General features: G+C 40.2%; 2 protein-coding genes across 3 annotated transcripts in view; both read left to right on the top strand.

Annotated features, from left to right (window-relative positions):
- The window catches only part of OLFM4 (olfactomedin 4), a 37,371-nt gene extending 30,562 nt beyond the window's left edge, over positions 1-6,809 (top strand). For both annotated transcript variants that reach the window (XM_083624331.1, XM_083624332.1), the window contains exon 6: positions 4,358-6,809. In XM_083624331.1, the coding sequence (XP_083480457.1) occupies positions 4,358-5,166 (809 nt within the window). In that variant the 3' untranslated portion in view covers positions 5,167-6,809. The remainder of the gene's footprint in view (positions 1-4,357) is intronic.
- Positions 1-15,638, top strand: part of LOC310767424 (uncharacterized protein) — a 270,699-nt gene that overhangs the window by 229,456 nt on the left and 25,605 nt on the right. The gene's annotated exons all lie outside the window — the stretch shown is intronic.

Raw genomic sequence — 15,638 nt, 5'->3', positions numbered from 1 at the left:
GTATTAAACTGGGTGATTTTTTTGTCCTGATTCCAATGCTTTCCTTTTTCTCCTCTCTCTTTTCTTGATATTTTGTGGCGGGTGTGAAGAGTGCCTAGGAAATCCCAGAGCTGTCTAAGCTTATGAATCTAATGAGACTATATAAAATTTAACGGCTATGGCAGAGCTTTAGAAAGTCACCTCGTGAGATGCTCTGTTGTAAAGCTTCTCTTGTGGCTGTGCTCAATAGAGTGGATTAGCCTAGTTTGCAGCAATGTTAAAACAAAATATGTCCTTCATTTTGCTTGCAAATTTCTAACTCAATGCTCATTCCAAGGAAGAAAAAAGCATTTGGCATACTGAATTACACCCTCATTTTCTGAAGAACATTTTGGCAAATCATTGACATTTTCATCTGTTTAACAATTCTCCCCTCCAAAAATAGTCTTTTGTCTTATCTACACAATTACTTCACTGTAGATCAGTGCTAAATAAAAGCACATTTGATATGCCTCTGACTTCTAGCATGGCCACTGACTACTGTAAACATGATTATAATGCCATGAACAAGTGCACCTGTTTCAAAAAAGGGAGCTGCTGCCTTGTAGGTGCATCTGCCCTCTTTACACATGCACACCTTATAGATAAGATGGCAGGGTATTATTTTTTCCTGTAGTGTTTTCTAATGTGAAAAAGTGTTTTACAAGTCTAATGTCATTTATACTTTCCTGTGAGACTGAGAAGTAACCAATGGTTGCTGGTGTAACTCAGTTGGTAGAGCATGAGTCTCTTAATCTCAGGATCATGGGTTCAAGCCCCAGGTTAGGCAAAAGATTCCTAGATGACCCTAGGGGTTGCTCCAACTCTACAATTCTATGATTCTATGCCCAATGAGCTTCAGGGCTGAGTAGGAATCTTAATGGAGATATCCTATGTCCATGGCTGTAGACAGGATTTTTGTTAGGGGGGCAGGCTTTTGTTAGGGGAGGGAGAACCTCACATGTGTAATGATTTGTAGAGATTTTGATTGATTTATGGGGGGCGAATGCCCCCCTGCCCCCGGCTATGCCCATGCCTACACCTGTCCTGTTTCTGGGAAGCTGTTGCCTAAAGCGGTCTAATGTGCTAGTGACACCTGCCTGTCTGTCTCCACCTCTTCTCCCTTCTCCCTTTCCCTTCATGTAAAGTTATGATGAAAGTCTTTTGCAGTCTAAGTCTTAGACTTAGACAATTCAGGAAAGAGCAAGAAAGAGTGTTTTAGCATGGATCTCATTAAGCTTATTTCAGTTTTATCCTGCTTTAGCTTTCATGACTTACTTCAAAGACTCCTGAGAATAGTGAAAGTGCTTAAAATTTCTTTGTTTGGTGATGGCCTTGATGGTTTAGCAAGTACGTGAGAAGGGTCCAAAATGGTCAAAGGCCTGGAAACGATGCCTTATGAGGAATGGCTAAGGGAGCTGGGCATGTTTAGCCTGGAGAAGAGGAGGTTAAGGGGTGATATGATAGCCATGTTCAAATATATAAAAGGATGTCACATAGAGGAGGGAGAAAGGTTGTTTTCTGCTGCTCCAGAGAAGCGGACACGGAGCAATGGATCCAAACTACAAGAACGAAGATTCCACCTAAACATTAGGAAGAACTTCCTGACAGTAAGAGCTGTTTGACAGTGGAATTTGCTGCCAAGGAGTGTGGTGGAGTCTCCTTCTTTGGAGGTCTTTAAGCAGAGGCTTGACAACCATATGTCAGGAGTGCTCTGATGGTGTTTCCTGCTTGGCAGGGGGTTGGACTCAATGGCCCTTGTGGTCTCTTCCAACTCTATGATTCTATGAAGATGACTTAAAGCATTTGTCTTTTAGGGCAAAGGCTTGTGCTCAAATCACTTCCACCACAATGACTTTCAGTCTTTGCCGTTTAAGAAAGGGAAGAAAGATCCCTGGTTCCTCTCCCAGAACTGCAGTCCTCAGTATCTGGAAAAGCACCCATATACTCTCTTAGTGCCCCTTCAAACATTGCAAGGATTGTGGGTACATGTGTGTGAACATGTTGTGTGCTTCTGAGATTCCCTGAAATTTGTAAGTGCTTTGCTAAGCTTTTCCTGATGAGTGTGTACATGTCATGGGAAAGTGTGAGGGGTCCCCGTTATCTGTGAGTTATACTTGAGGTGAAAGAAAGACTAGCATGGCTCCAGCATATTGTGGGGGACCACAGGAGTTTACTAAGTATATGAACATATATCTGCTAATTCCCCTAGTTGTGTGTGAAACATTTCTTAACTCCCCTGCATTGACATGCATGCTGTCCCATGGTCAAGCTTTGAAAACAAGTGACAGCTTGAATAATAGATGTACATTTATTTCTTATGCCTTCCAATATTTACAAAGTGAGAGGATGCTTTGTTTTCTTCTACTCCCCTCCCCCCCCCCTGTTCTGCTCAGTATGCCTACATTAAAGAAACTCAACAGCAACACAGTATTCAGATCTAGTACAAGAAATGGATAACCTACCCTGACTATTTGTGTGCATGTTGTGTGCATGTTGAAAAGGCTGTTTTGTTTTTAAAAAGAAAAGCCTAGACTGGATATTGAACCTCAAACAATGTTTGATGTTAATAAACCAAACCCACTTCTAACTTTAATAATTCATGTATTATTTCATAAGTAAAGAACAAACAAATGTTCAGGAAAGAGATCTCTTTAAGGGGAAAAATAAGATATTCTTATTTCTTTTGTACCATAAAAAGCCTTTTGGCTGAATACATGATTGTTTTTTATTTATGAAACAATGCATGAATTATTAAGATGAAGCTAGATCCGTGCTTGGTTTAATGACATGAAAAATTATTTTAGGCTGAATCTCTGCAACTTGCTGTGGACATTTTTATATCTTTTTTGCAGCTTTTTAAAAAGTAAGTTGCAGATTTATGCATGCCGTTAATAAGCATTTAATTTGAAAATAACATTACTGATTTAGGTGCACTAATTCATAATGTGTTGACAGTTAAGGGCAAACTATAAATTATAGTGGCTTCTCTGCTGTGTAAAGAGCTCCCATTGATTTAGCGAGCTGGTAAGTGGCACAACATTTAGCAGTAAACCTGGATCATAAAACTACATATTATATTCCTGTATTGTGCTGATGGAGGTATATATAACTCTAAGTACAGAAGTGTAGGTATGCCAAGAGCTGAGATCATGTTGATTGCATGTGAGTTGGGCAGTCCCCAGTTCAGTTTTTGCCTTACCATGAACTCTCTCAGGGTTGGATTTGGCAACTCTCCCATCAATAGTCTGGGGATAGCAATCAACACTGGCCTGAGCTGTTGTAAGGGTGACTAAAGGCTCGTTCACACTTCCACTTGCCCCATGTCTAGAAAGCATGGGTCCCTGGGTTTTCCCAGGAACAAATGGAAGTGTGGATGAGCCCTGAGTAACATTTGTCTTATAGACTCACTACAATCAGATCAGGAGGTTGAACTCCACAACTTCATATTGCAGGTAGAGGATTGCATATTAAAGGACAAGATTTAGCTTTCTACCTGACATGCTAGTTTTCTATGTGCAGCTGTTTTTTATTTTTGTTTTTGGAGGTGGAGGTTCTATCATGCCCTTCTCCTGTGCATTCTGAAATAGTACAGCCTAGAAGCAGTTTTGCCAAATGGTAATATGTTTTGTCTAGAGCAATGATGGGAACCTATGGCCCTCTAGGAGTTGTTTGACTCCAGTTCCTATCAGCCCTAGCTAGAATGGGCAGTGGTCAGGGATGATGGGTTTTGTAGTTTAGTAATACCTGGAGGGCCACAGGTTGCCCCCCCCCATCTAGAAACTCTCTAAAGTGTTATATAAATGCTTGATGTTATTACGTTAACAACCATTTCTTTTCAATACTATTGACCCTGGGAATGCATTGTCCTCCTGTTTTAGCAATATGTTTGCTTGGGAGTCAGAATGGTGGATAAAGTCAATTCAATTCACATTTAAAGGCAAACCTGCTTAATCCACACTTTGCAAAACAATATGAGAACTGAAACACAGCCATCCTTCTGGACATGACACTCTTAGACAATTTTGCCCGGAATGATTCATTTAATCTCTGGGGGGAAACCCCCATGATTGCAATAGGTTTTTTCTAGATATGTTCCAAACTGATGCGTTGCCAAGACACCTGGTCTGGAGCGAGGGTCCTGTGACACGAGAGGTAATAACTAGCCAAGAGCAGGATGGAAGGTAGAAATGAGGGTGAGGAAGTGGTGGTGAGTGACTGAGGGCACAAAGCAAGTGAGAGGTGAAGATTTTAGAGACATAAGTTATTTCACTGCCAGAGATACTCAGAATCTTTGAACTGCATATGTGCAACACACTCTGTTTTTGGTTGGTTTCAGGAAGCTGCAGTCATGGTGGAATTGCAAATGCCAGCCAGCCCTTTGTGATTCAGCTAAACTGGAGAGGATTTGACTACAAATATGGTGCCTGGGGAAGATATACCTCTCCCCTGAACCCTGAAAAGGAGCTCTATTGGGTTGCGCCACTGAACACTGATGGAAGATACCTGGAATATTATAGACTTCATGATTCCTTTGATAATTTATTGCTGTTCAGATACTCTAATCAATTTAGAATTCTGTATGGCCAGGGCAGTGGCATGGTTGCTTACAACAACTATATGTATTTTAACCAACATGGCTCAAGAGATATGAGCAAACTAGATTTAAGCACCAATACTGTGGTGCTGAAGAAAACTCTTCCAGATGCTGCTTTTAACAATCGGTTCTCATATGCAGGGGTGTCATGGCAAGATCTGGATTTTGCTGTGGATGAGAATGGATTGTGGGTAATTTACTCAAAAGAAGCTAGCACAGGTAATATCGTGATTAGCAGACTTAATGAAACAACTCTTGAGGTGATCAGTACATGGGAAACAAGGCAATACAAGCCAGCCGTGTCCAATGCTTTTGTTGTGTGTGGTGTGCTCTATGCCACAAGGCCCATCAATACTAGGAAGGAGGAAATATTTTACACATATGACACAAACACAGGAAGAGAAGGCAGAACAAGCATCACTCTAGATAAAATGCTAGAAACAATTCAGAGTATCAACTACAGCCCTATAGATGGGAAACTTTATGTGTTCAATGATGGCTACCTTGTTCAGCATCAGTTGACCTTCCAGACTCTTCCACAACAAAAGTGAAGCAGAGGAAGCAGAGGTTTGACCTGTTTGTAACTCATTTGTACTATCTCCCAATATTGCTACTACATTTCTGAGGGGCAGAAATGTAATATTAACTCATGGCAACATGGAAGTTTGGAAAACTTGGGGCAAGGTCCAGCCAATATTGAACACTTAAATTTCAATTATTTCACCAGCCTTTGCTTTATTTCATTAAGCCTTTGCTTAACATTCCCATTGAAATGAGCAGGACTTAAAACTGCTTAAGCTTGGCTTGATTGTGCCCATAACAATATGCCTTGTGTGGTTCAGACCAATTGTCCCTTTAAGTCAGTGTTCTTCCTATGTGTGATGCTCATGTCTGTTACTAGAGGGGGGGACCTGGTCTTTTTGGATTGGGGCAGGGGAATATATTCATCTCTACCTCAGGGCTTTTCTACTCCATATTATTTGCTATGCAGATTTACAACATTTCCTCTTAAAGCACCACTACTGTTATTACATTCTCCCAGTGCTCAAATTGCAGTAGTTCATTGCAGTGAGAATTTGGTTCTGCTCCCAGGCTGCGGTTTGTGTGTGTCATAGGCACCACTTGGTTAGCATTTGTGGTATCAGAATAACACATGACAACTCCTTGTCTGTACTCTCTCCCCTATTCCTGTGCCTTATAGTGACATGTTTTATACATGATTATAGTTTTAAAATATTCTTTGGATGTCATCAACACTCATCTAGACTTACTAACAATAATGAAATGTTTTAAAGTGGAAAGTTATATAAATTGTAGACTGAGGACTCTTTCATCCCTCTCCAGAACTCTGAATGGTGCTTTGCCAATTTCACTTTGGATAGTAAGAATGAAACTGATAACTTTTTTGGGGACAGGCCCTTTATGGTTACTCCACTGACTCCCACAAGTATATCTTGTGAAATCTGGATGGGGCCTTAAAGTTATTGCTCAGGGATATGTGGAAGGATCACCAAAAAATACAGTTAGTGGATAAGCTCATGAGGCACACTCCTTCTGTGAAAGCCCAGATAATAAAATTAACAAGAGCTACACAGCAAAGGATTGTTATGCTCATTTCAATGAGGCTTGCTCAAGAGAACAATCCACAAGGTAGATTGTGACCTTTATGTCCACACAGCATAATCCAAGCCAGGGTGTATGCAAAACAATTTGCCACTAATGTAAAAGTACTACCAATTTTAGCCAAATATTAATCTATCTCTTTGGATAGATTCCAGTCCTCAAGCTTCTTGATGTGAAAAGAGTCCTGCAAAGGTAATAAAGATTTAGGCCAAATGGAGCCTTCCTTTTTTGGACTGGAATATATAAAAAATGGCTCATTGCTGTTGTCCCTACTTTTGGAGGAAATGGGAGAGCAATACTATTTGTTTTATGAAAAGGGGGTCTTATTTGTGACATTTTTGACAACAAATTCCAAGATACTATGCAAACATTTGTAAACCCCTCCTTTGTTGTGATCAATGAGTGAATAATTGATTTTTTTGTAGCAAGAAATTATAATATGCTATGCCATCTTTTGCATTTTTATTAATTATGAATAATTGTGATTAGAATTTTGAATGAACTACATACAGTAAATTTTCTGTGACTTCTATATTTTGTAAATAAAAGAAAACTCTAGACCACCATCTAATACAGAATTTAGTGTGCTTAATCTCACAACTGCCTCTCTTCTACTTGTTCAGTGGTTTCTTCCTGCACACTTCTGTTTGCCATATAAATATCAAATAATGAATATTTTAAAAACCCAAAAAATTAAAAGTAGATTCATAATAAAACATGGAAGTTGTGTTAGCTTGGATACTGTAAGTGCATTTGCATAAATGTGATGCTTTGCATTATTCATGTTGAATGCGGGCTTATATTTATTTGGCACTGAATGTTGCAGAAAATGCATAGCTTTACCACTGGTCTGGTTTTTCTTTTCTTTTTCAATAAACTATATTTAGGCAAAGAAAAATGAAATGGAATTCTTTAGTGGGTGATGCTGTTTCTGACAGCTAGTCTAGGAAACAGCTTGGGCAGATTCCATTTCAAACCATGATGCTCACACGCCACTAGACATGGTGGCTTATGTGACTCCTAACAAAACCCAAATGGATGTGTAGGAGTAAACTGTGCAGTCTGTCAGCAAATTTTGTGTGTATTACCCAACTGGATTAGAATCTTGGGAAGGCCAGCTCAACTGACATCATGAGCATATTTCTTACCAATGTGGCCAATCTGTATAGCCCAATTTTATTCACACTGAAGATCTGAATGTTCCTCCATCTGAAAATGTCTTTCTGTACCACCCATGAGGCCAGGTGAAGTGACCACCTCAGGCAGCAGGATCCACAGAGGCAGCAGATCCTGATGCAGATCCTGGAGGGGGCACCATTTTCTGGTTTGACTTAGGTGCCAAAATGTATTGAGCTGGCCCGGTTCCATATACAAAATTGGAAGCCAGGGAGAAAAGTTCCAACCCTGTCCTCTCGCTGACATCAGGTTTTCTAGGCTGAGGAACTTCTGCATGGCATAGCTTTTTATCTAAAAATGTGTGGAATTAACTTAAAAGCTACTGTCACATTTGCTACATTTACCTGACCACCTAGTTTGATAGGAAGCAGCATGTACTGTGCAGCCACCAGGGATTCAGAAACACCAATTGCATATGTACACTTAGCAGAGAGCTGTGCTTGGCCAAAAGCCCCTGTTGATTACCACACTCTTTGTCAAACCTGTAAAATGGGCCTAAAGTCTGTCCTTACGCAATGCCTTAATTTGGGAATCCAGTATGGTGCTAATATAAAGAATGAGGGGGGGGAGGAGGAGGAGGAGGAGAAGAAGAAGAACGGTTTACATTGCCAGCTTAGTAGGAGATCAACTATAGGAATCCTCATTTTGTGTTATTGAGAGCTGGTGCAGCTTAATCACCAGGAGCACATGTGTGAGCCTGGAAGTACCTGATTCAAATGGCACTTCAGATGATAGAAATGATAATAAATTAATATAATCATCGTTAATTTTTATCTTGTCCTTCCTTGAAGAGATCAAGGATGCATCTCTTGTGCCCCCACCCAATTCTCTTTATCTTCACCATGTCCCTCTCAGAGAGGTTTGGCTGAGTAATAGTTACTGGCCCAAATTAGGGTTGCCATTTTTCAAACAGTGAAAATCTGGACAGAAAAGTTCAGCTTTTTGGCGGAATAACAAAAATGGATGTTTTTGAGCTATTTTTATGGGAAATTGGCAAAAATGACACTGCTGACATGGGTTGCCATACATTTGGATTTTCCCAGATATTTTGCCGATTTCCACCCGGACACTGCTGCCAACTGCAATATTCTGGATAAGTCCAGAAAATTCCAGACATATGGCAACCTTAGCATCATACAGAAAATGTAATGGCTGAGGAAGGATTTGGGTCTATAGATGAATATGATAATAATAATAATAATAATAATAATAATAATAATAATAATAATAATAATATCCCACCCTCCCCAGCAGAAGCCAGGCTCAGAGCAGCTAACAACAGTAAAAATAACACAGTTTACATAAAATCACAATCAATTAATTGAAATACATTCTAAAATCAATTCATTCTAAAATCAATTCAGAGTCAAATTAATGGCAACCATTGGTCTAGAGTTCTATGAGGATTACAGAAGGAGGGGGTCAAACTGTGCCTTGGCCAAAGGCCCGGTGGAACAGCTCTGTCTTGCAAGCCCTGCAGAAAGATGTCAAGTCCCGCAGGACCCTAGTCTCTTGTGACAGAGTGTTCCACCAGATCGGGGCCACTGCCAAAAAAGCCCTGGCTCTGGTTGAGGCCAGCATAACCTCCCTGTGGCCCGGGATCTCCAAGATGTTTTTATTTGAAGACTGTAAGGTCCTCCATGGGACGTACCACGAGAGGCGGTCACGTAGGTACGAGTGTCCTGGTCATATAGGGCTTTAAAGGCTAAAACCAGCACCTTAAACCTGATCTTGTACTCCACTGGGAGGCAGTGCATCCAGTATAGCACTGGATGAATGTGATCCCACGGCAAGGACCCCGTAAGGAGTCTCACCGTGGCATTCTGCACCCGCTGGAGTTTCTGGGTCAGTCTCAAGGGCAGCCCCACGTAGAGTGAGTTACAATAATCCAGTCTGGCGTTCTGAGGACCTGGGTGCCTTTTGGTGGCTCCCCTACTCCCCAGTAGAGAGCATAAAGAGCCCGAGAGCGAGTGGGGTTGGAGACACGGCACAGCGGAAACGACTGTTTCCTTCACAGCACGAAGCTCCGTGTCTGGCAATCGTGAGCGGCCAATTCCTCCAGAAAAAAGGACTAAAAATTCAGAACCGTGAGTAAAGAATAAAGCTTAAATTAGACCACAATTAGGAGAGAAAGGGATTTAAAAACGGAGGTCAATCCCTTTCGCTGAATTAAAGGAGAGTTGGTAAACATGGACCAAAGCCCTGAGAGAGAAAAGAAAGTTTTGCAAGTTAACTCCAAAGCCCCCCTTCTGCAGGGGGAAGGAGGGGAAATTATTTTTAGTCTCAAAAACCCTGTGAGACTGTGTATTAATATAAAGAAGTGTCTTCATTTTGTAGCGGACCTCCCGGTAGGGAAAGGCTAGACTCCATTGTGACGTCACTATGGAAGAGGAAACATTCAACTTTCATTTCCATTGACTTGGATATTTTGTATCCTGCTGCTGCCTGGACTTGCTTTTAAGTAACAAAAAGTATCTGTCACCTCCAGGATTGCCTTTTAAATATTAAAAGGGACTGAGAAAATTTTTTACAGCCTGCCTTTCAATAATAACGAATAGAGAGGCTGCTTGCTGCCTGAAACTGACTCCTGTGGGATTATTGTGGGAACCTGTTTTCTCTCTTCTTCCCTGCTTACTGTGGGACTAACCTTGAAATTCCTGAGCAATTATGTGTGCTGAGAAAGCAGAGAGGGGAACAGCAAGACGAGGCTCCAAAAGTGCACTCTTTGAGGAATCTGTAATGCAACTGTTGAATGAAATTAAAGACAACATAAATCACAATACAGAGGGCAGAGAAAATTTAAATAAAAAGTTTGAGGACTTAAGTGTGGAACTGAAAGAGCTAAAGACTGAGGTCACAACTCATGAGACAAGGCTCACACAGCTTGAGACAGTTAGAGTCACTGATTTGGAAAGATTACAATATGAAAATTCAAATTTGATTGCATTTCTTCAGAAGAAGGAACAGGAACCCCATCTAAGATTGAGAGGTGTCTCTCGACAACAGGAAGAAGATCGACTCAAGGAGTGGTTGACAGATCAATTTGTGGCGTGGTGGAACTTAAGAAAAGAAGAAGTAGACCTCTGGCCCCCCCAAAAGGACTCAAAAATTACCTATGATTGTATAGTGGTCTTTAAGACCAAAGAACAGAGAGATACCATTTTGGGGCTGCATTATAAAAAAGGTCTAAAAATTCAGGACAAAGCTATCGTCCACTTTAAATAAATTCCTAGACACTTCTTGAGCCAGAGATCATACTTCACAGATTTGGCTATCATTTTGAGGAGGAAAAATATCTTCTTTAGGTAGGAATTCCCAGAAGGTCTCTCCTTCAAATTTGGAGAAAGAAAGCAAAGAATTAAGACTGTTGGAGAGAAAGACAGATTTCTGCAAAAGTACTCGGTTGAACTTGGACTGGAAAGCTCACAGTTGTCAGGGGCGGAAGCAGCGACTCCTTAATTTATCATCATGGCTTTGAGAATTTATTCTTAGAATGTTAATGGTTTAAATTCTCCTCAGAAAAGGAGGCAGGTTTATCATGTTTTGGCAAAGCAAAATTTGGATGTAATTTGTTTACAGGAAACCCATATTACAAGACTACACAGAAAAATTTTATCCAATAAGAAATTAGGTCAAGAATTTATTTCTTCAGATAAAGTAAAAAAAAAAAAAACTTCCGGTCGGCGCCAGCGCTCAATGGCGGTCTCCCGCTCAGCTCTGCTCAGGGAGACTGCTCCGCGAGTTCGGGTCTGACCGCTACGGCGAAGCGGGGACCCCTAAAATCTCAGGCGCGGAAGCCTGAGAGCACGGAGACTCGGTGGGCACCTTAAGCGCCCCCCCTCACTGCAAAGGAGCCTTTTTAAAGGCTCCGGAGCGGCATCGGGGAGCGCGGTGCTGAGAGTCGCTACCCAGCCCGTGGAGTGAAGCCGCGTTGCCATTGACGGAGAGCGCCGATTCCTTCCTGACATTTGGAACTTAATTGGATTATCCGTGAGTAAGACTGAACAACAACTTTAAAAGAAAACACCTGAAAATTGGCTGAAAACGGAGAAGGCAAAAAGTAAGGAAGTCTGCCTTCCCCGGACTGCATGACAACTAAAGCAACGAAATAGGAAGCTGCAATTTGACAGGAAACAGTTTTAAAATTGATGGACTCAGACATTGGACTTAAATCCCCCCCTTAGCAGGCAGGGGCAGGGGGGGGAAGACTTTTGATTTGTATTACCTGCATGAAAGAAGCATAGAAGGGGAATTTTCTGCTGTTTTGAACCCTTGGGGAGGACTGCCTGGAAAGTGAGCCACCGGGACTAAGAACTGTCATTAGAGACTTGATACAAAGTTGGTGCCTTGCCTTTTGCTACAAAGTAAAGACTTTGCTTCAAGTCTGGTACTCTGGAAAGTTACAAATCGATAATACTTGGAAAATATTGGACAATTGGTTGTTATTTTTGTTACCTTTGAAGGGAACCCTTGTTTCTTTGTATTTAGAACTTTGGACTGCTCCCTCTAGAGGGTTGCAGGGAAACAGTTATTATTTTCACTGTAAGGAACAGGCTTGTGGAGTTTTCCATCTGAAAGTAATTCCCGTGGGAACGACCTTGGGACATGAGTGGCCCAGCAGAAGAGATAACAACAAGAGCTAAGACTAAAGCTGCTCAGAAAAAAAGGGGCTCAATTTCAAGTATAGCTGCAGCAGGCGCAGCTACAACTTTATCCATGGATTCAGTGACACAGGCATTAGTTAAAATAAATGAAGCTCTGGAAGCACTCACAAAGCAGAGCACGGAAAACTCTAAACAACTGAAAGAACTGTCAACAAAATTGGATTTAAATACAGAGTCAATAAACAAATTGGTTCAAGAAAACGAGACAACTAGAAAGATCGCTGAAGAAGCAAAAACTTCTGCAGAAGAGGCAAAAACTTCTGCAGAAACTACACAGGAAAAGTTAGTACCAGTCTGCAAAAAGCTGGAAGAACATGATGCGGCCCTGTCTTTATTGGAACTACAGAGGAAAAACAGGAATTTGAGATTGAGATTGATCCCAGAAAGTGAAAAGGATAATTTGATAGATTTCCTTACAAAAGAGTTTTTGGAATTCTGGCAGGACAACTTGAAAGAAGAGGAATTCAAGATAGTAACAGCTTTTAGACTGGGCAGGAGACAAAACAGAAAGAGCCCAAGAGACTGTTTGATAACTTTGAGATCTCAGGAGGAGAGAGATAAGATATTAAATTTACACTTTCAAAGAGCTCTTGAGATTGAAGACTCCCGTGTGCAGATATTCAAAGATATTCCTAAATATATTTTGGAAGTGAGGGCTCATTACAAGGACTTGGTCACTCTGCTGAGAAAGAATAACATACTATTCAGATGGGAGTTCCCACAAGGCCTGTCTTTTAATTACAAAGGGAAGAAAATCAAAATAAAAACAGTGCAAGATAAAGAACAATTTTTGGAAAGGAACGAGGAGGACCTTTTGAAGGAAACGGCAGAACCTACAGATCTAGCAGAAGTACCAGACATCTCAAACTTATCTTTTGGGCTTAAAACACCAACAGGAGAAGACTTGCTTGGAGCAGTTGGGGGAACAATTAAGTAAATAACAAGATGTCTCTGCAATTTCTAAGTTGGAACTGTAATGGACTGAATCTTCCTAGGAAAAGACGTGAGGTTTTTCATATTTTAAAAAAAGAACAATTGGACTTGATTTGTTTACAAGAAACCCACGTGACCAGAGTTCACCGAAAATTACTTATTAATAAAAGACTAGGACAGGAATTCATTTCATCAGACAAAGTGAAGAAAAGAGGAGTGGTGATCTATGCAAAGGAAAAGTTGGCACCTAAATTAATTTTTAAAGATGAACAAGGAAGATATTTGGCAATTGAAATCCAAGTTCAAGGAGAAAAATTATTGATAATAGGAATTTATGCACCAAATGAAGGGAAGTCAGAATTTTTTAAGAAATTGCATGAGACATTAATGGACTATTTGGATTACAATGTAATTTTGATGGGAGATATGAATGGAGTGGTCTCTACAAACATGGATAAAGCACAAAGACAGGTGGTCTCCAAGGATGGGAGACTACCAAAGACTTTCTTTGAAATGACAGACAATATGAACCTGATTGACATTTGGAGAACAAGGAACCCTCTTGAGAGGGAGGGAACTTTCTTTTCTGAAGCAAAAATGACTTGGACCAGAATTGACCAAATATGGGTAACTAGTGGGATGGCACCAAAGATAAAGAAAGCGGAAATCTGCCCAAAGACTTGCTCCGACCATAACGCTGTAAAGATGGAGATGAACCCAACAACAGCTGGCTCCTTTAGATGGAGGATGAATGACTCCCTGTTTAGAGATGAAGAGGTGTATAAAAAGGCCCAGAAAGTGGTAAAGGACTACTTTGAGATAAATCTGAGAACAGAAGTGGAAAAAAGAGTAATCTGGGACGCAAGCAAAGCCGTCATGCGAGGATTCCTAATACAACAGAATGCTATAAAAAGGAAGAGACAGAATGAGAAGAAAGATAAGATTTTGGAAAAGATAAAAGAAGGAGAAAAAAAATTGAGATCTAAACCAAAGTCACATGAAATTTTGAGAGAAATTAAGTTCTATCAGAGACAATATATGGAACTGATGAACCAAGAGATAGAATGGAAAATAAAACAAATGAGACAAAAGACATTTGAATCGGCAGATAAATGTGGGAAACTTCTGGCATGGCAACTGAAGAAGAGACAAAAACAGAATACGGTTACAAATCTAGAAGTTGAGGGAAAGAACATTTATAAACCAAATGAGATTAGAAACTGTTTTCAGAGTTATTTCAGGAGACTTTATGCACAAGGGCCGGTGAATGAAAAAGAAATAGAAGAATTTCTTTAAAAATATGGACTACAAAAAATTTCTGAACAAAATAAAGTGATTTTGAACCAGAAGATAACTGATCAAGAAATTGAGGGAGCCATTCAAAATATGCAATTGGGAAAATCTCCAGGACCTGATGGACTGACCTCCAGATATTACAAAGCTTTGAAAGAATGGCTTATACAACCGTTGAAGGAGGTCTGTAACGAAATTTTAGAGGGGAAGAAGGCACCTGAATCGTGGAAAGAAGCGTATATTACACTTATACCAAAATCAGAGACTGAGAAGAACCAGATTCAGAACTACCGCCCTATATCATTACTTAATGTGGATTACAAAATTTTTGCAGACATTTTGGCAAAGAGATTGAAAAGAGTTCTGGTGGGGGAGATTCATAAAGACCAGGCAGGCTTTCTTCCAGGAAGACATCTGTCAGACAACGTGAGAAATATAATAGATATTATGGAGTTATTAGAAGTTAATATTAATACCAAGGCAGTATTAATATTTGTGGATGCGGAGAAAGCCTTTGACAATATTTCTTGGGGCTTCATGAAAAAGAATCTTCAAGGGATGGGGGTAGGCCAAGGCTTTGAGAATGGTATAGGTGCAATTTATTCTGAACAAAAAGCAAAATTGATTGTAAATAATGTGGTTACTGAAGAATTTGCTATTGAAAAAGGGACACGACAGGGGTGCCCAATATCCCCATTACTTTTTATATCTGTCTTGGAGGTTTTATTAAACATGATTAGAGGGGACCAGCTGGTTAAAGGGATTCAGGTCGGAGCTAAACAATATAAATTGAGAGCGTTTGCAGATGATCTAGTATTAACTTTACAAGAGCCAGACACTAGTACGAGAAGAGTTTTAGAGCTAATACAAGTATTTGGTCAAGTAGCAGGTTTTAAGTTGAACAAACAGAAAATGAAAGTACTGGATAAAAATCTAACAGTTGCTGAAAGAGAGAAGTTCCAGAGTGAAACTGGCTTAATGGTAGCAAAGAAGGTGAAATACCTGGGGATTAATTTGACATCTAAGAATGTGAACTTATTTAAAGATAATTATGAGAAATGTTGGACAGAAGTAAAGAAAGATTTAGAAATATGGTCAAATTTGAGACTTTCCTTGTTAGGCCGAATTGCTGTTATTAAGATGAATGTTTTGCCGAGAATGTTGTTTTTGTTTCAAACATTGCAGATTGTGGATAAAATGGATTGTTTCAAGAGGTGGCAAAAAGACATATCTAGATTTGTCTGGCAGGGCAAAAAGCCCAGAATAAAATTTAAGATACTAACTGATGCAAAAGAAAGAGGGGGGTTTGCCCTGCCGGACTTAAAATTGTATTA

The sequence above is a fragment of the Podarcis filfolensis genome (genome assembly GCF_964270895.1).
Source record: "Podarcis filfolensis genome assembly, chromosome: 7".
Taxonomy (NCBI): domain Eukaryota; kingdom Metazoa; phylum Chordata; class Lepidosauria; order Squamata; family Lacertidae; genus Podarcis; species Podarcis filfolensis.
This window is presented reverse-complemented; position numbering and strand designations above follow the sequence as displayed.